General features: G+C 42.3%; 1 protein-coding gene across 3 annotated transcripts in view; it reads left to right on the forward strand.

Moving 5' to 3' along the window:
* Window positions 1–21,576, forward strand: part of LPAR1 (lysophosphatidic acid receptor 1) — a 258,641-nt gene that overhangs the window by 152,753 nt on the left and 84,312 nt on the right. For all 3 annotated transcript variants that reach the window (XM_073591097.1, XM_073591086.1, XM_073591107.1), the window contains one exon: window positions 3,112–3,239. In XM_073591097.1, coding sequence (XP_073447198.1) covers window positions 3,183–3,239 — 57 coding nt within the window. In that variant the 5' untranslated portion in view covers window positions 3,112–3,182. The remainder of the gene's footprint in view (window positions 1–3,111; window positions 3,240–21,576) is intronic.

A 21,576-nucleotide genomic window follows, 5' to 3' on the forward strand; every position in this document is an offset into this window, starting at 1 on the left:
ACGAGTGCTTTTAACCCTTTATTCGGCCCCGCTAGCGCCGCCATAACCGCAGTAAAGCGCTGCTAAAACTTTACCGCTAACACCCGCATCGCCCCAGTGCGAAAGGGCTCTTGGGCTGCTATTCTATTGCCAAACCAGGACTAAACTGCAGCACATGTGTACCTGCAGTTTTTGTGTGGGTCATCCCTGGTTTCCCATGGACTTTTTATTATGTTGCATGCTTTTGACGCAGTTTCTAAAAGCACACCAAAAGTCCTGCGTGCTGCGTCTTTTAGTACACTTTTTCAGAAAATGCGCCAAAAATGCGGGACATAATAGTCTATAGTAACCCGCATGAGAACAGAAAGTACACCCCACAATGTGAAAGTAACCTTAGATATACCACCAACTGCAGTATAAGTACCTAGCTAAAAATGAAGGCTCTGTCCAGGTTTGGCTGGCAATACATGGGTATTTTTGTTACAGCTACAACAGCTGGACCTCTTTCCAAAATGCTAGTTTCTTGGCTAAGTCTGGCTTCGTTGCTTGTGATTCAAGGGCCTGGAACAAAAGCATATGGTACATGAGTAGCAGGAAAGTGTCAGATTTGCTTACCTCTATATTTGTTCCAGGTCAGAGACTCAGACAGCATTGAAAGCATCAGCACGACACATTAGCATTGCAGCCCTCATACTTTTCTTATGGTGGAGTCACGTTAAGAAGGCTTATATTAAGCAGAGATTTGCACATTGCATCGGATACCTGACCACAGTGGATTTATTAGAAACATAAATTACCATGTCTCTGAACTCCAGGTATGATTCTAATTGCATGCTTTTTTTAGTCCATATTGGTACAATGTAAGTATACAAAATCTCATACTTGAGGGACAGCTGGGAAAGCTGTAGTTGATGCTGCTATAGTGATAATACAATCATTTGAGTTCTTCTCTGTTTGTGAGCGGCTTCCCTCTGCGCACTGACCAGTGACGAGAGGGTTGCTCGTTTGGCGCCACTGCCAATTGTAGAAGACCTTGTACATGTTTTAAATGAATACAAGGTGTTCTCCGATGAGACAAGATGAGGGGGAGTAGTAATGACCTCACAATCTCCACCTCATCCAATCGGAGAATGTCTTGAAAAAATACAATGCATTCTGTAAATGATCATAGTGTCAAGTGAGCAGCCCACAGTGGTTAGTGTACAGAGGGAAGCTGCCGAGCAGAGTGGGATCTAGATGATTATATTATCACTGTAGTAACACCAACTACTACAGTGACTATCCCCCCAGCTATGAGATACATACTTGCATTGTGCCAAACTGAACCAATAAAAGTATGCACTAAAGAGCATACCCAAAGTTCAGTTTAAACCTTTCCCAACCACCCAGAGAAAAATAGTCCTAGGCATCTATACAGTATGTGTGTGTGTGTGTATGTATGTATATAAGCACACGCATTTCTGTTAAAGATTCAGGGAAGGTTCTTTTCAAAAAACGTCCAATAAGTTGAATTTCAATTGGGGAAAATACTAAGCAGTTATGTTTCTAGCATTTTTCCTTTTGGAACTAGAACGTATCTTTGTGGATTTTATAGATTTTCCATTATGTGTTGTTTGGCGAGGTTTGTACAGCACTTTATATGATACATTTATAGACATTAGAATGCAGAGTTTACCACAAATCATTTTGCCAGTACAGTCTAGGCTTGAGCTCATGGAGGGCACCATAAGAGGAGCCTATATGTGTTTTAGAGACTCTTGGGACTTTTTTAATAAAGAATCATCACTGAAGTGCGTACATGTATGCTGAAGTGGCTATAAAGAAGCTTTAGGAGATTAGCAGTGCTATGTGACGAAAGGTTGAAAAAGGAAAAATGGCAGTTTATGATGCACAGTTCTTTAGTGAAATTAATGTCATTCAGTAAGTTTCCATCCAGGTATATCTGTAGTACTGAAGTCCAAGTGGGTCTCCTTTGCCTGTGTTCTGAGAACCCCTAATCGTGATACAGGATTGCTATTCTCAAAACACAGCTTCTGCAGACTCTTGCTTCTCTCACACACCCTAATGTTAAATGATGTAAGTGCTAAAATAGATACATTTCTAAACTCTGTGTTGGTCCTGGGGAAGCCTGCTGAAAACACACCACTCTGAACACACAGTTGAGCATGCCATTTTTGCCTAGATTAGAACCAAGACAAGGGGTGGGGTGGCCTGAACTGGAAAGTTTAAAAAAAAATAAATAGGTAAACATGATGAAAGTTACGATGATGCAAAGGGATTTGTGTTCCAAAGGATAGCTTTTTCAAATTATGAATGGTCCTTTGAACAGAAATAGAGGGTTACTCTTCCAATTGGGACACTAGTTCTGGTGACAACTAGGTATTTCATCACTTTGGAGGGATTTCCTCTTACTTCCTGTTGTAGGTATGGGACAGGAAGTAAAGGGAAATCTCCCCCGTTTGGGACACAGACGACAAAAAATAAAAATAAAACTGACACTGTACTCTTTCCAAACTAAAAAACAAATGTTCCTTTCAATTCTACTTTAAAGAATAACTCTACTTTTGTTGAAAAAAAAAAGCATTCCCCTCTGGGTGATCTATGCACATTACAAGGATTTTAACAAACTTTGTTGCAGATTCCTACCGTTTGTTATTCTGAAGAAATCCCTGTGTGTTTGTGACCATGTGCACAATGAATCTGTATGGAAATGTTTTTTTAACAGTCAGTTGCTGCACCTGCAGGGCTCTGAGGATAGAGTCAGAGTCTGCATCCCTTTAGACGTGATTTCCCTTTTGGGAGTATCTCCCCAAAAATGACATTTTTGTTGGAGGGGATGCCTAAGCTTGACTTGTATCTTAGTGCAGACTTCCTCTGTGAGCCAATCACAAGCAGGAAATGACTTTTCTGGGGAACGTTCTTTACACCAGCTGTGTACAGAATTGGAAAGGAAAGGTCACTTTTTAATAACATTCAATTACAATATGTTACAATTTAAACACTATAATATATATTTTTTTGATTTGATTTTTTTTCCCCACAAACGTGTAGTTGCCTTTTGAAGTCCTTCCAGGCATATGATTTGCAATAGTCACGATGTTTAATAAATGTTTTTTTTTTTCCATTTTACAGATTTTCTCATCAGTATGACAGAGATCTGACTGAAGCTTGACCCTTTTGAAGTTGAGGCCTACTAACCAAACATGGCTACACTTACTGAATTTGTTACCCAGCCTATCGGCATGATGTCCCAGTCCCAGGTAACCCTTTGTGCGTTTAGTAATGGGATGTTTTCAGACATGAATTTATTACCTAATCCTTGCATCCTCTTCTATTTTTGGTCTGTTTGCTCTCAAGCAGGCTTGATTGTTTGGAAGTATTGTAAAACAAACAAATGGGTGGGTTTAGCTAAGCTAGCTTTTGCAATGTTTTAGTCTGATCCAAAGAAAGGGTTTCAACGTTTAAAGATTTATGACTTACAAGGCTCCAGACTTTAGATTTAGTCATTCATGATGGGGAAGTGTTTATTACTTTTCAAACAGAGAGGGCATCAACACATTTGGCAGACCACTCAATGACCACATCAAATGTTCATGCAGCTATGTTAGGTCTGTAGATAAGATTCCTAAAATGTCTTATTAGCCACAAAGCTGAGTATATATCTTTGTTTGCCATTTGTACTGATTATTTCTTCCTTTCTTATTACTTTTTTCAACAACCTGACCATACACCAATCTGATAATGCAATCTCTCTTCAATCTCCTTTAGCTCCAGTAAATTTATTTAATAGAAGCCCTACCTAAACAATCCACTCAAGTTGTATCTGGTAAAGCTGGCCATACACTTTATGAATTTTAACCAGTTCCTGGTTAACTAGCCAAAATCCAATTAGTGGGAAACCCGTTTGGTCGGGCCAGCTGTCAAAATACAATAGGTACAGCAAGAGATTCGTCCATCTACACTGTAGCATGGATGAAGGTGTCTTAAGTTTCTTTTTACTCCATTCTCCTCTCCCGACTATTGTATTCTGACAGCCAGCTCCCTGTCAGAATACCCAAAAAGTGACTGCAGTCATTTCACTGCAGTCACTGTTCAGCCAACAGTTTCCAGCCAGCTCCCTTTAAGTTTTTATTCAAAGTTTGTTGAGCCGTGCACTGCTGGTAGGGCCACCTACATTTTGAATTTCACCTGATTCCAGTGAATGGGCTGACATTCTACCAGTGTACGGCCATCTTTGGGTGGACACTTGGACCACATAATTATAAATAAATCTAAAGAATATTGTTTAATTAGACAGCAAGGTATATGGCTAAAAAATTGCACAATAAAAACTAATTGTGTATGTGATTCCGCGCAAAACCTCTAAGTGAGCTGACTGATAATAAAAAATAAGGTATAAAAGCACTTGGTGATGTATAAATATCAATTGCTAAGAAAACTATAAGTGTAGTAGTTCATAGGTGAACGTGACTACAATGCTAATACATCAAGTGAAGTGACAAATAACATATATATAATGTGACTTTAAAAGTGCAAGTGCGTTGATAGAAGATCTGGTGACTTTCGTGGTATTAGATGCCCACTCGGGGCTCTCAGAACTCTCACCTTGATGACACAATAAAAGTGCCTATGTGAATCCGTTAGGTGTTGCACTCCATCCAGTCCGATCGGTAATGGCGTTCTGATGCGTCTAAGGGGAGGAGTTACTCCCTCCGATAGGCGGACTCCACATAGGGGATAATCAAAAGGAGGGGACTCCGATAGTGTGATAACGTATAACCAAAGACTTTTATTAAAAATATACCTGCTTACATTAAAATTAGGGTAGTAGCGTTGAACAGCGGTGAAAAACAGCGAGGTTCCGATCGGAACCTCGCTGTTTTTCACCGCTGTTTAACGCTACTACCCTAATTTTAATGTGATCAGAACCTCGCTGTTTTTTACCGCTGTTCAACGCTACTACCCTAATTTTAATGTAAGCAGGTATATTTTTAATAAAAGTCTTTGGTTATACGTTATCACACTATCGGAGTCCCCTCCTTTTGATTATCCCCTATGTGGAGTCCGCCTATCGGAGGGAGTATCTCCTCCCCTTAGACGCATCAGAACGCCATTACCAATCGGACTGGATGGAGTGCAACACCTAACGGATTCACATAGGCACTTTTATTGTGTCATCAAGGTGAGAGTTCTGAGAGCCCCGAGTGGGCATCTAATACCACGAAAGTCACCAGATCTTCTATCAACGCACTTGCACTTTTAAAGTCACATTATATATATATATATATGTTATTTGTCACTTCACTTGATGTATTAGCATTGTAGTCACGTTCACCTATGAACTACTACACTTATAGTTTTCTTAGCAATTGATATTTATACATCACCAAGTGCTTTTATACCTTATTTTTTATTATCAGTCAGCTCACTTAGAGGTTTTGCGCGGAATCACATACACAATTAGTTTTTATTGTGCAATTTTTTAGTTTATAGGTAGTGAGTAGTGTTCACTACTTTTGATTTTGCAGCATTACACATATCATTGTACGCGGATCATTATAGTAGCGCAGAAGTCTATTGCAAGATACCTCACAAGGTATATGGCTAGATTTCAGTTTAGAGGTACCTCTGGACCACCTATGTCAAGCACAAGGCTCATGGGTCAAATCCAGCCCGCCAGGCCTTGTCCTGTGGCCCTTGCACCGAGTTTTGCAGCCAGAACATGGCAGAACTCCATATCCTCTGTTCTTGATCCCCACTGTGACTTGTGAATACAGAAGCCTTCTGTGTTTACAAAGGACAGCTTTGCTTTCAATGGCTTCCAGAACTAGCAGATCCCTACACACACTCATGGCGGGGACAGAGCTGCAGAATCTGAGAGAGCAAATGATCTCCTTGCAAAGTGAGGTAGGGTCGCTTACACAGGGAGGCAAGAGTGAGAGAGATGTGAGGAAGCTTTGGGGGAGGGGGGTTTGGGGTTGCACACTGTGCATACTGCACCCCTAAACCCTGCACTATGTACATAGCGCACTCCCAAACTCTGTGCGTAGCGCACTCCTGAACCCGGCACTCTGTGCGTAGCGCGCTCCTGAACCCGGCACTCTGTGCGTAGTGCGCTCCTGAACCCGGCACTCTGTGCGTAGCGCGCTCCTGAACCCGGCGCTCTGTGCGTGGCGCGCTCCTGAACCCGGCGCTCTGTGCGTGGCGCGCTCCTGAACCCGGCGCTCTGTGCGTGGCGCGCTCCTGAACCCGGCGCTCTGTGCATGGCGCGCTCCTGAACCCGGCGCTCTGTGCATGGCGCGCTCCTGAACCCGGCGCTCTGTGCATGGCGCGCTCCTGAACCCGGCGCTCTGTGCATGGCGCGCTCCTGAACCCGGCGCTCTGTGCATGGCGCGCTCCTGAACCCGGCGCTCTGTGCATGGCGCGCTCCTGAACCCGGCGCTCTGTGCATGGCGCGCTCCTGAACCCGGCGCTCTGTGCATGGCGCGCTCCTGAACCCGGCGCTCTGTGCATGGCGCGCTCCTGAACCCGGCGCTCTGTGCATGGCGCGCTCCTGAACCCGGCGCTCTGTGCATGGCGCGCCCCAGATGCAACAAGCCCTTTGGAGGCAACCATACAGCTGATGTGGCCGATGAAATTAAGTTTGACAACCCAGCTCTAGACCATCCTTTCTTAACCATGGTTCCTCCAGAGGTTGATAGGGGTTCCTTGAGCAAAGAGTAATGTATTGCGGTCAGATAAGTTACCACTGGCATCAATGATCTTTTTATCTATCTGTAAAAGGAGCACTCTTCCCACTGACCATCACACTAATGTACTGTAAGCTGATCTAGTAATTATTGGCATGGGTTTCCTGAGATCGAAGAGGTATTTTAGGGTTCCTCCATGTTAAAAAGGTCTATAGAGGCTGCTCTAGACATAAGGTGATGGTCACCTGATTTGGGTAGTTTTGGACTGCAAACCTCATTAACCTAGGCTTCTCGGGGAAAACGGGGACTGACTTGTTTTCTGGTTGCTGTTTTCCATAGGTGGTGTCTGTAATGCACCTTTTTTCTCTGTAGGCAAAAAAAGGAGCAGTTGGCCAAGCTGGCCTTTATTTACTGGAGCAGCTGGCAGATTAGTGTGTCTAGGGGTATATCACAACCGCATGACAGACCTCCCTCTTTTGTCTATAAGCACTGTAAGTTTATGGTCACATATGCTTGTTATGTCTTCTGTATATTCCCTCTAATTTTTATGTAGAATAAAAAAGTGATTTTTGATTCTTCTGTTGCTCATTTTCATGCATGCCTTGTGTGTACAGTTCAGTATTCTTGCAGAGGACATTAGTTCTCTGTGAAGTTATGAAAACGTGCGTGTGTAATATATATTTTAGTGACAGGAGGCATAACAGCTGTGTAAACAACAATATTGCTATTATCAGTGTGATGAAGTCATTAATCTGTTTCCATTGTTGCCAATTGCTACTGATAAATGCCACATGCTCTAAATCTATGTTCACCTCATGACTATATTACTTATATACTGATCATAAACAAAGAGGCTCTGTTTGAATGTGGAGGCCAGCATTGAGTGTGGTACCTGAAGGTCTGCTGCTGGTACAGAAAGCAATGAATAGCAGGTTACAATTTTAGGTCCCTAACTCACATTCATACATACATATACTACGGCCAGTTTAGGCAGGATCCAATTAACCTTCCAGCATGTCTTTGGAGCTTGAGAGGAAGCTGAAGTACCCAGAGGAAACCCACACAGGCACGGGGAGAACATGCAAACTCCAGGCAGGTAGTACTGTGTTTGGGATTCAAACCAGTGACCCTAGGGCTAACCACTTAGCCACTGTGTTGAGTAACAGAAATTGGCCATTAAAGAAAACCTATGCCTGGCTGTCACGCTGATCCTGTAGCTTTAACACTTTCAAAGTCACTGATCTGGAAAAAGTATGTAGATCAGGAGCATCAACTTCACATTGACTTCTTTGATCTGTGTGCTTGTTCCAGGACTGTGATTTTAGAAAGTGCGAAAGCTTTTGGATTAGCACAATAGCCAGGCAGCAAGCATTTTCTGGAGAAGGTCATCAATGGCTTCCTATGCACTCTTCTTAGTCTAGGTCTCCTTTAAAGGCATCACACGTTTTCTTTTGTCATTTGTACCAAAAGTATGATCTTTACACCCTTTTCCCAGCTCGGACGCTTTGGCTATATCTGCAGACATTTGTGTTGGTGACAGATTTACTATTAATATGCCAATTAGTTAGAGGTCTTGTTTGGAAGAGGTTTGCACAAATTTCTTGCCTGAAGTCTGCTTATATTCCAGTGAGCTTTGTAGGACTGTGGCATGCAGAAGGATTTAGCCATCAAGTGCAAAACATGACCTTTTGACTTTTCTATCTTTTCTTTATTTTACAAATTGGCCACCCATGTGTTACCTCCCCGTATTTAATCAGCCGAAACAAATGATCCTAAACGAAAAGAGAAACCTATAGCGTGTAGACCTTTTCATTCTCAAATAAAGTGAAATGCTGAACTGTGCAAGATTACTAGGGCCACATTTCTTACATACGAAGGGCCTCAAAAAATACCCTGAGCATTAACCTCCTAAAGTGAATGTGAAGCCTAACTAAATGAAATATTATTATTTCTTTCTGCAGCTCTTTCAGGATGGATCAGAGCAATTCTGATTGGTCGGCTCTGGCATAGAGCTTTGCCCTGATCCATCTTGGAAGCCTTGTAGAAAGAGCAGAGATTTCCCCATACTGCAGTATCAGCTGAGTGGACTCTTGACAGTTCATCACATATGGAGGTAAGTAGAGTGGGAACCATGGGACATAGGCCTGTGGTTGGGGAAGCGAGGGTGTTGGGTGTTCACTTTCATTTTTTTTTTCTGAAAAGGTGAGCTTGCATTAATGTGAAATAAGGCTGTACATGTTATGATATGCTGCTTGAGTTTCTTTCTTGAAGCCTCATAATGTATCATGTTATTGTTACTTCCTTACAACTTTCTGCAGCTGGTATCAAATATACCATAGATCCTAATTCCTCCCTATTTGATAATCGGTGATGATTAGAGTATTTTCAAAACCATTTCTTCCAGTCACTTATGATTTAGAGGCTGAATTTATTCAGTGTCCCATGAATAGAATTTCGTAGTCTGCTCCAGTTCACATTTACCAGTCACTGGTTGCTTTATTAGAATGATGAGGTGGTCATTGTATTCAGCACAATGTACATCGTATGCAAATAAATCATTTGTGTGAAGGGGTACAAGGCAGTTTTGTTTCCTTCCTATGTGGATGGCTGTGGTTATTTTAGACTAAACAAAAGCTCTTGAGTCACTTTCTTTTGACTATATACTGTCTAAAGCTAACGTATACCAAACTTTATAAATCTATGTCATAATGGAAAATGTTAAGTGTCATTTTCCACTGCAGCACCTCTTTTTTTTACATTTTGTGAACTGATTTTGAAAACTGCAGTTTAAAGTGGACTTGGCAGGGGATATATTTTTTTCATATTGCATGCATGTATCATAAGTTTTATGTGTAAGCGGAACACTTCCAGGTATTTATAATCTCCGAGGTCATAGTTCTCCTCCTGCCTTTGTCTGCTTGCCTCTCCAGAAAGATAGCACCATCTATGTTCTCCCATTATGCTCTGGCTTGACAATATTTGATAAAGAATTGTTAACTGGACAAGGGCTGCATCATATCGGATGTAGTCACTGTTTGGGTATTCAAGCAGTAGTGGCTGTCTGAATCCATTAGCTGGCAGTGGAGATTCCTACATCTGTGCTGTTTGAACAAGAGTTGATGTATGCATGGCTAGCGTAAAGCAGAACTAAACCTCCATCCTAGGCTCTGTCCAATCTGCACTTTCCATGATGCTGCACATGTGATCAGTTATGACGCTTGACAGTTTGGTTGACCGCACAAGCAACTGTGACTGTTCTAATTCACGGCATAACTTGAGTGTAATGCCCTGTACAAACGATCGCACATTCCGACAACAAAATCCATCAGATTTTTTCCGACGGATGTTGGCTCAAACCTGTCTTGCATACACACGGTCACACAAAGTTGGTCGGAAATTCCGAACGCCAAGAATGTGGTGACGTACAACAGGTACGACGAGCCGAGAAAAATGAAGTTCAATAGCCAGTGCGGCTCTTCTGCTTGATTCCAAGCATGCATGGAATTTTGTGTGTCGGAATTCTCTACACACTAATGGAATTTACATGAACGGATTTTGTTGTCGGAAAATTTTAGATCCAGCTCTCAAACTTTGTGTGTCGGAAATTCCGATGGAAAAAGTCAGATGGAGCCTACACACGGTTGGAATTTCCGACAACAATCTCCGATCGCACATTTTCCGTCGGAAAGTCCGATCGTGTGTACAGGGCATAACTGTTTTTGGAAATATTAAATCAAAGGGTTTAGTTCCATTTTAAAGTGGACCTTCAGCTTCCTGCACTCCTCTGCAATATAAACCATCACTTTTTTTGTACATTTTTGTTTGTTTACTTTTCTTTTTTACAGTTTTTGCCTGGGGTACAGTAAAGAATTGCTGATCACATGACCACTGTGATTGGCTGTCACATTAGTCACATGATCGGGAGCCCATCCTGCCAGCTCCTGAATATAACTAGGGTCCAGGAGCAGATGGTGACTGTGCTGTAAATGAGCCCTCTAAGTACAGAAACCTAAGCTGCCATGGACACATGTTACGTGGTCAGCAAGAGGTTAATAGAGTTGGTATTGCAATGTTTACCGTTAAAGTAGTTTTCTTCCTATACTTTTGTTTCTCTATACAATGGTTAAAGGGGTTGTAAAGGCAGAAGTTTTTTTATCTTAATGCATATGCATTAGGATAAAAGCCTTTTGTGTGCAGCACCCCCCCCCCCCCAATACGTACCTGAGCCCCATCTCTATCCAGCCTAGTCCACGAGTCCCTCAGTCATCCGGGATTCTCCCTCCTGATTGGCTAAGACACAGCAGCGGCACCATTGGCTCCCGCTCCTGTCAGTCAATTAGCCAATCAGGAGAGAGAGGGGGCGGGGCTGAACAACAGCTCCGTGTCTGAATGGACATACGGAGCTACGGCTCGGGTTCCCCCATAGCATGCTACATGCTATGGGGGCACGCGACAGAAGGGAGGAGCCAGGAGCAGCAAGGAGGGACCCGAGAAGAAGATTCACTGCACAGGGGTGGTAAATATAACCTGTTATTTAAAAATAAAAAAAAGAGATTTTACAATAACTTTAAGATATGACACTAGCCTTGACCTCTTCTTGCTGGCTGTACGCATATGTGCGGCCTCTCGGCAGGTGGGCTTTCATGCTGAGTGGCAGCATATATGTGACCCTATGTAAACTTTTTTCTGTGCTAAGAGCTTGCACCATGCGTGCTCCCAGCGGGTACCAGAAAGCTCCCAATGCATACTTACGATTGCAAGTTTTCCAATCATGTAACCACTGTGACAGCCAATCAGAGCGATCACATGATTGGAATGCCTGCCTCTCGGAATTTAAAGGTGACAGCAGGAGGTGGGCTGAACAGATAAAAGAACTGAGGAGTTCTCTGTACTATGTGATGTTAGTACAGCAATCTCCCCGCTGAGCTATTGTGTTCTGACAGAGGAACAACCCCCCGCCAGAACACTCTGGTCAGCGCTCTCAGCCATTGACATAAACAAAACATACAAAACATGCCACACACGATGTCTCAGGAAAAAGAAAACCCTAATGACAACTCCTCAGAGCATACAAGCATATTGATAAGCACATGAATAGGTACAATTACAAAATAACATCAGCTGTAGCTGACAAAGTCATAGAATTATAAAAGCATATAACCCCATACATGTAAACCAATACAGTAAGTCCCCTACATATAAACGTCCAACTTGCGTACTTTCAAAGATGAGAAGATGTGTTTGCATGTTCAGTAGTCCTGTAAAGCTGGGTACACTCAGCGTGCAGAACTAATCAAAAACTGACAGATTGCTGTAACGATACAAGCAATGTTAGTACAGGAATCTCCTCCACTGTGTCTTTGTGTTCTGACAGGGAACTTTCCCCTCCAGATAACACTGGTCAGCTCTCACAGCCTTTGTCTGCAAGCGCTGATCATCGTTGGACTTACGAACGAGCTCCCGAAACTGACTTGTTGGTAAGTAGAGGACTTACTGTACTTAAAACAAAAACCTGCTCCAATGCGGGCCAAATAAACTTAAGACACTGCAACCAGAGAGAATCGAACATCCTCATTGAATTTCTTAAAAAATAAGTATGTTTTCAAAAGAGATCAGCCTGTTAAGAGTAGGAGGCTTATTTCTGTATTTTTCAGGGCAGTGTTACCAGTGGCTACAGAGAATTCAACATTGTTATTTAATACAGTTAAATCGGTATTAAACCCATAAGAAAAACTTTATTGTCTTGCACTTTACCAATTCTTATATGTGATGGCTTCATCAGTTTTTTTTTCTTTTTTAGGCTTTCTTTTTAATTTTCATCTTTTAGTTATTAAAATGAAAAAAAAAAACAGTTTGCTGTAACTGCTGTGTGAAATAGTTTGGTTTTAATTTGTTAGTGTATCTTATGCTTCTTGTCCATTATTTGGGTTTAATACCGCTCTAAAGTGTCACTAAACCCACAGCATAAAAAACTATCAATAAAGGTGTATTCCATGCTCTTCATACTGACTCAGTCACTATGAGATTCGTTTTATGTATTCTGCAAAAAAAACTAGTTGATCCTGCTGCTCTCTGTCCTTTTTCTCTATCTCTATTACCTTCTGTCCAAGTCCCCAATTCAGTTAGGGATTTTACAGCTGTGCTGGCAACTCTGCACATGTTTAGTTTTCAGTGAGGTTTTTATGCTGAGCATTTTCTCCCTCTCACATCTGAGCACACCATGTGACTATAGAGTTAGACATGTGGGATATTATATGAATATTAATGGAGGCTTCACCTCCCTCTTATTCTTATGCCACGTACACACGACCGGACTTTACGGCAGACTTGGTCCAGCGGACCGGAGTTCGTCGGACAATTCGATCATGTGTGGGCTCCAGTGGACTTTTTTTTTTTCCCCAAAAGTTCAACGGACCTAGAAATGAAACATGTTTCAAATCTTTTCGACGGACTCAAGTCCGGTCGAAAAGTCCACTCATCTGTATGCTAGTCCGACGGACAAAATCTGACGCTAGGGCAGCCATTGGCTATCAACTTCCTTGTTTTAGTCCGGTCATACGTCATCACGTACAAATCCGTCGGACTTTGGTTGATCGTGTGTAGGCAAGTCCGTTCATTCAGAAAGTCCGTCGTAAAGTCCGGTCGTGTGTACGCGGCATAAGACACCTGCTGGAGGGATGCGATACATTCTGTGACTGAAAGAAATCTGCCCACACCAGGTTATTGCCAAATATAATAAAGATTTGATTTCAAATATATATTTGTAAGACGATTTTAAAATAATTTATTGATAATAATTATTTTTACTCTGTAGTCTTACTTTTTTTACTTTTTTTTTTTTTTTTTTATTTTGAACATGTGACCAGCAGCAGAGGACTAGAAGCTCCTCCTGCCTATGTTTCCCTGCGGACAGGCTGGGAAAGATCTAGTTCATGTGACAGCTGTGTATCACATAGCAAAAAGGTGCTTAGATGCTTAATTATTTTAATTTAAAAAAAAAAAAACATGCTATTTTCCATATACAGAAATAGAAGGGACAATATAGATTAAACAGTGTGTGTTTTAGCTTTACTTTAAGTCTGTGTGCTTAAATTCTTGGTGGGAGTTCCTCTTTCAAGTGGTTATGCTTTCATCCTTTGCAAATAGCCATTCCCTTGTGAGATTACGTTGGTGGAGTGTGGAAGATAGCTGTGCAATGAGACTCCACTGTTTGCAGTTGTCTACCCAGCATGTCTACAGACATTCAGCTACTGGTATCTGCCACATGCATTATACAGTTAACAGACAATAGCATCAAATTTGTACAGATTAGGGTTACTCATCATGTGGTCAGCTTTTTATGAGCAAAGACGCTTGTAAACTTCCTTATCTTATATTAAAAGTTAAGCATCATTTTTAGCAAATCACTCACAAAAAAAAAAAGCTAAGCACATATACTAAAGCAGAACTACAGTTAAAAAAAAATTGCAGGCAAGCCCTTTGCTGTAGAAGGGTCATGCTATGTCTCTTCTGCAATAAAGCAAGCACATGTTGCCTGCTCACAACCTTCTCTAGAATGTGCAATGAGCTTGGCCTCCGTGCCGTGATGAATGAATGAGGACTTGCTTCATCCCACACCAGCCATTCAAGACTGCCAAAGACCCTGCACCCAGAAGAGGTCCAGTAGAAAATATGGCATCTCTGGAGCAGAGGGGAGTATTTGTGGACTGTAGTTCTGCTTTAACCAATTGACCTCTGGAAGATTCACCCCCCCCCCTTCATGACCAGGCCATTTTTTCCAATACGGCACTGCGTTACTTTAACTGACAATTGTGCAGTTGCTGTACCCAAATCAAATTTTTGTATTTTTTTTTTCCCTCACAGATAGAGCTTTCTTTTGGTGGTTCTTGATCACCACAGTTTTTTTTTTTCTGCACTAAAAACAAAAAAAGACTGACAATTTAAAAAAAAAAAGAAAAATATTTTTTACTTTCTGCTATAAAACGCATCCAATAAAAAATATCTGCAACATGTTTTTAGTAAAAAAAAATCATAATAAGCGTATGTTGATTGGTTTTGCGCAAACATTAGTGTCTACAAACTATGGGATATATTTACAGAATTTTTGTATTTTTATTTTTTTATATTGGCGGGCACTAGCTGACACTTTGCGGGAACCAGTGAAACTAATGCAATGATGAGTGCTAAAAATAAATCACTGTACGAATGACACTGGCTGGGAAGGGGTTAAACATCTAGGGCGATCAGAGGGTTAATTGTGCATAGCCAGTGTTTTTGTGTGCACAGTGTGCTGCTTTCACTGGGGAAAGAACTGAGATATGCCTTGCTTATATAGGCATACCTCAGTTCTCTGTGTCAGTCTCTTAGGACATCGAGTGCCTGGCACCCGCAGATCGGCTTCTGCTGTGAATTATCACCCTGCAGGCGGAAGTGCAGGATCACGTATATATAGGTGTTCCTGCACACGGCTGCCACCCTGTAGCAGTAAAAGTGCTATAGGGCGGTCAGGAAGTGGTTAACGTAAAGGTTATAGCTATTTTTTTTTTTTTTTTTTTTAATATATACATATTTTGAAATAAGCAGGGAAAAATTTAAATCCTGTGTGATGTGTGTTTTTTTTTTTTTGCCATCTAGGTTCACAACAGGAAAGTATGTGAAAACTCTACAGAATAAGGGAAATTCCCTCTCATACAGTTGTCACCATAACAAGTTTCCCCATTGGAAGATTTCCTCACATTCCCTGTTCTGGTGGCAATTCCAAATTTTGGACCTTGTCAGTGATATAATTTACCAGAACAGATAGAGCAGCAAATCTCCCTAGAAGGGACCCAGCCAGCAATAAGAACCTGATAGGATTCCTTTATTTGCCTACTCTATCCAAACCTGGATATACATTAAGGCTCCTTTTCACACGGGCTGCCAGGTGGCAGTAAAAACAGGAGCTTGATCTTCTTTTTACCACCCATCTATAAGTGGACAGGGTACTGTTCAGTTGAGTAAACATGGCTGTGATGCTTTGCAGCAATTTTAATGCTACATGCTGAGTTTGACAGGCATCACTATATAGGTGAATGGGGCCACGCTGTAGCCCTCCCATGTAGGTGAATGGGGTCACACTTGTCTTCCCGATGACGCCAGTACGGGAAAACATCCAACGAATTAGTATATACAGAAAGAGGCGTGGATCGCACGCTGCCACAAGCCTGATATACCCATCCACACATGCTGTAGACACCTTAGTGCCGGTGTTTTGTCATAATCGGCGACCCGTCAGAATTTGTAACGGAAGCGACGTTCCATCGCCACCATCTTCCACTGTTTAGATGTTGATTTTTGAAAGCAGCGGCAAGCCTGCTGCTGTCACAGGTTTTCTAATCTGACAGAACACCTCTGCTTTCAAAAATCAACATCTAAACAGTCAGACGGAATTGTAAATAATGTATTTCACGTTATAAGCTGAGTTTACTGTTAAAAATAACAGTGAAATGTATAACTCGGTTGTAACAAGATGTCCGCTTTCCGCCTTCTCACTGTATGTTTACTGTGGCCGAGTGCGGGATGTAGCAAAATGGCGGCGACTTCCGTTGCAATTTCTGATGGGTCGCCGATTCTGATGAAACACTGGGATTGGCAGTGTCACATGTGAGTGCAACTTTTGTTATAACTTTTAACCATTTTAATAAAACATACTACAGCAAAAGAGCTCTTCTTTGTGTCCCTGGTGGAGTCTGTTTCCACATCCTTGACCTATGTTGGAGGGGATCCCACAGTGGAGAGATGTTTACCCAGGATTTATTCAATAAAAGTGCAATCTGACCTACCATAAAAAGTGACCATACTCCTTTGGTGAGTTGCCATCTACCTCATGAGCACTCGTGGTGAAGCATTTATTTGAAGGCACATCAAACCAGAAGAATTTATATATTCTATGGTGTTGTGACTGTCACTTTGAACTTTATTAGTTTGCGATTTGCACATGGTTCACATATGTTGAATATTGGGCAGCACAGCGATGTAGTGGTTAGCACTTTCGCCTACCAACCATGACACTACCTGCCTGGAGTTTGCATGTTCTCCCGGTGCCTGCGTGGGTTTCATCTGGGTGCTCCGTTTCCTCCCACACTCCAAAGACATGCTGGTAGGTTAATTGGATCCTGTCTAAATTGGCCGTAGTATATGTATGATGGTGAGTTGGGGACCTTAGAGTGTAAGCTCCTTGAGGGTAGGGACTGATGTGAATGTACAATGTATATGTAAAGCGCTGCGTAAATTGACTGCGCTATATAAGTACCTGAAATAAATAAATAAATTAATGTATGATAATTTCTAGCGCCAACACCTTTACTTTTGTCTATTCACCAATTAAGTTCATACTTTCTTAAAGGGGGCAGGTACTTGATTTAATTATTACATCAGGCGCCAGTACCAGCCACAATTTTATTACTTATCTTACAGTTGCAGTACAGTTTTGCAAAGCAAAGTTTCCATTTGGCAATAATAAAACAAACTACCTGCATTCCACATCAGAAAGTGCTGTAAACAGTTGCAAAAAGCATGCTGTTTTCTGGAAAGGATAACAAGACATTTTAATGATGAATTATGTTTTTTACCTCCTGTCTTCTCAAAAAAAATCACCCATTGTCTGCCTGTGAGGCCTTTAGTTTATTTGTTTTGTACATCCCCAAGATGAACCACGTAACTCCATTGGTGCGTGAACATGCTTAATGCTGCCTTTTTGTCTTGTGTTTCTTGTTCAGAAAGCAGAAACAAACTGAAGGTGATGGTGAGCATTGTAGAAACAAACATAAACCTGTTCAATTGACAGTTTTTCTCCTTTCCGGTTCTGCATTATATTGGGGATTTGGCTTTTCTGGGTAAATGTTAAAAACAAATACAATAGAAAGAGAGTTCCAGGCGCTGATGGCTAGAACATCACCCAATGATGTAGTATAAACACAGCTGAACCGTGCTGCTGTCCAATGGCTTGGGATCATAATGCAAAAGAACTGGAAATGAATGTAGCTGACAGCGCTCAGGGGCTGGACTGAGAAACAGTGAATAGTGGCTACAATAAACCACATAAACTTTCAAATAGGCTTGCTGGCAATTTATTCAAATTGATGATTAAAAGGTTAAAAACACTACGTAATTCATGAATTTATGAGGTTGCAACATTACCACGCTGGCTCGGGCGCTGATAGATTGCTGTAACCAACTTGTGAAAATCCACGGAAGGTTGCGCTGACCATTGGTACTGCAAACTGAGGCAGACTCTAGGGTGTTCCATGCTGGACCCGCCGGCGTGAGTAGGTGGCATCACTGGAGCTGGATGCAGACCCGCAATACCCAAGGGCAAAGGCGCTGTGGAGGAAGGCATCATTGGTTGCTGGGCAAGACTGAATGATCTGAAGAAGGAAGCAGCCGCAGCTGTCATGGAACGAATGCGTCCCTGTTGCCGTGACTACCGGTTTTGCACGCATGCGCTTTATCAAATCATGGAATTAGTGCCTAACAGAGGCTTATAAACCCAATGTGATGGCGGGAGTGGGCAGAGCTTGAGGGTGTGTTGCTAAACCCACAATAGTAAAATCTGAATGTATTTGCAGCATAGCATGCTTATTATACTCACTGTGGAACTTAAGGGGGTTAATCCTCTGCATTGTGTAAAAAGGCTGTTTTACCCCGTATACACAGATCCTCCCCTTCCTGCACTGTCTGGGGAAGGTCAGCTAACACAGGCAGAGTAGCCAACCTGCACATGCTCAGTTGTGTCTTTTATGCTGGAGAGAATAATTACTTGTTCTCAGAGCTAGCCGGGTCACGTGATATTGGCATCACATATGTGGGTGAGTATACAGGCTGAAGTGGAATTCTCCACCTACCTAAACTCTCAGCACTGGAGAAACTATGCAGTTTATCACTGACCGTGGTGTACGGATCAGCCAAAAAAGGTATATAGTGGCAATATTTTAAATAAAATCCTATACACCCATGAATATAGTAATGAGGAAAATTAATAAAAATGAAAAAATAGGACAAAAACATATAAAAATATATATTTTTTTAATAGAATAAAGGAATGATCTACTGCAGTGTAGAGTGTAAAAAAAAAGCTCAAAAAGTCCTCGTTCAATCCATTGGGTGACAAGGACCCAAAATGATAACTCCAGACCACTTCTCTCCTACAAAGAAGAAAGAACCTTTCGTTATCTATAAAGGTACCTTTGGGGATTGCTTCAGTCACCTCCAGGCATCTGAAATTTGTGTTATGCGCCTGGTGAGGAACATTGTTTGTCACAACCCTTGCGTATGAATTTGCGGTGTTCACCTATGCGCTTACGCAAAGTGCAACCTATATAAAGTAGGCCGCAGGGGCACCGCAGAACATAAATGACAAACTCAGTAGAACATGTAATGAATTGTTTGATCTGGAATATTTTTCCTTTCATGTCAACTATTTCAGCTCATTCATGAGGGACAAGCTGGCATGTAAGACACCCCCTTTTCCTGCATTGAAAATCCCAACTCTATTATCAAAATAAGATCTAATGTCATAAAGAGGTTTCTTATTGTCATTAGTAGCTTGGTGGGGGCTAGAATGTTCTTCATTGTGCCTGCCCGTCAATTGCAGCCACTGTGCCCCGTCAATTGCAGCCACTGTGCCCCGTCAATTGCAGCCACTGTGCCCCGTCAATTGCAGCCACTGTGCCCCATCAATTGCAGCCACTGTGCCCCGTCAATTGCAGCCACTGTGCCCCGTCAATTGCAGCCACTGTGCCCCGTCAATTGCAGCCACTGTGCCCCGTCAATTGCAGCCACTGTGCCCCGTCATCTGCAGCCACTGTTCCCCGTCATCTGCAGCCACTGTTCCCCGTCATCTGCAGCCACTGTTCCCCGTCATCTGCAGCCACTGTGCCCCGTCAATTGCAGCCACTGCCCATCAAAAGAGAGAGAGAGAAGAGAGAGAGAAATACAAAAAAGAGAGAGACAGACAGACAGTGACACAAAGTGAGAGAGAAACACCTTTTTTTTTTTCTTTAATCTTTGTTGTTCTGTCCCAGTCACAGGCAGCCACCATGGCCATTATCCAGCGTGACTAGAGGTTGTGGGTGAGGGAGAAGGGGGCGCCATCGTTCTCCTGACCTCCTGCGGCATATCACTCCGCCTGCTGTAAGTCAGTGGGCGGCGCCGCAAACGAAGCACACAGAGTCTGTGTAAACTGCCGCCGCTGCTGTCTGCCTGTCTCAGTCTGACGGCGCAACCTATTTTTTTTCCTTCTCTGACACTCGGGGCTATTGGCTACACATTCGGGGCTTCAGCCTCAATAGCCCCATGCTAACGACGCCTCTGACCTGATTGCATACAAACTGAAAGTGTTTAGGTCTGACCTCATATTATATGGTTATGGAAAATCTAAAGGAAAATTGTACAAGAGAATTGTATAATGCATGGCCAGCCTTAGAAAGGAATTCCTCTCACTTTATGGAGACTATATCTATTGTATCTCAGTGCCGGTTCACACTTGGGGGACGTGGGAACCCTGCAAATCCACTGTGGGCTCTCGCATCGCACCTGACTCACACAGCAGTTCACACTACCATATGCAAACTGCTGGGAGTGTCAATACATTGTTAATGACACCCCCATTTCAGCTCACTTATCGCACTTCACTGACAGTTCAGACATGAATCGGATCACTAGGGTGTGAACACCCATGCGATCCGATTCTGGTGCAGACCAAAAAGAGGGTCCTGTGTAAGTTTGATCTGAATGCGATGCAATATCAGCCATACTATCTGTATGGCTGAAATCGCATCACACGGACACCGCATGTGATTTTCACTGCAGTACGGTGCAAATCACATGCGATTTTGCAGAGCACACATATGTGAACTGGCACGAAATGATAGAAAGTGAAGGGAAATCTCAGTGAATCAGAGACATCAAAAAAAAACTGATAGGGGTTTTACCCATTTACTACTTTTGAGACTCAAAAAAAATTTTGCCTCTACGTAAACATACATGGGTGGCTCTCCAGCTGTTGTGGAACTACAAGTCCGATGAGGCATTGCAAGCCACTGACAGTTAAACACATGACCAAAGGCAGAAGCATGATGAGTAGTTCTGCAACAGCTGGAGGGCCACAGGTTGAGAACCCATACTTTAATACAAATAACATTAAAGTTGCTTGAGCCAATGCATCAATGGTCCAAATGTTTGCATTTTTCTGTAAAGCACTGTATTATGGCCATATGGCCATACGTAAGCATCCTCAGACTGCACATAGAAATTTTTTATTGCCATGTCTTAATCGAACAAATGGTTTAAACAACCGAGGTCATACATATAAAACAAATATGTAAACCTCAAAGATAGTTCCATCTTGAAAAGCAATAGCTTTCAAAGTAATTTCAGAGGCTCTCAGAAGAGTTGGTAAAGGTCATTAAATTTAAGCCCCGTACACATGAGCAGAATGTCGGGTGGCATCAGCCGGTTCAGTAGAAACTGGCCAACATTCGGCCCATGTGTACTGCTGCTGGTCTAACAGAAGCCAACCGAAAAAGGTCTGCCGGCCGGCTCCCAGTCAGCAATCTCAGTCAATGGCTGAGAGGGCTGACCAGAGTGTTTTGGGGGAAGGGACATGAGAGAACAGCAGGGGAGATCGCTGTACTAACATTGAATTGTTAGTAGAGCGGCTCCGACTGGAGCTGTCAGTTTTTTTTTTTTTTTTTGTTCAGCCCTGAACAAAAAAAAATAAAACTGGCAGTGTGTACTAGGCTTTAAAAGGTTTTCCAAAAACCATTAGTCACAGTCCATTACAGTCAGGCAAATAGTTTGTAAATTAAATTTAGCACTGTATCTACTACATCTATCAGTGAAGGGCCTGAGATCAGTGCCTGCATTTTTA

The sequence above is a fragment of the Aquarana catesbeiana genome, linkage group LG01, assembly GCF_042186555.1.
Source record: "Aquarana catesbeiana isolate 2022-GZ linkage group LG01, ASM4218655v1, whole genome shotgun sequence".
Lineage (NCBI taxonomy): Eukaryota > Metazoa > Chordata > Amphibia > Anura > Ranidae > Aquarana > Aquarana catesbeiana.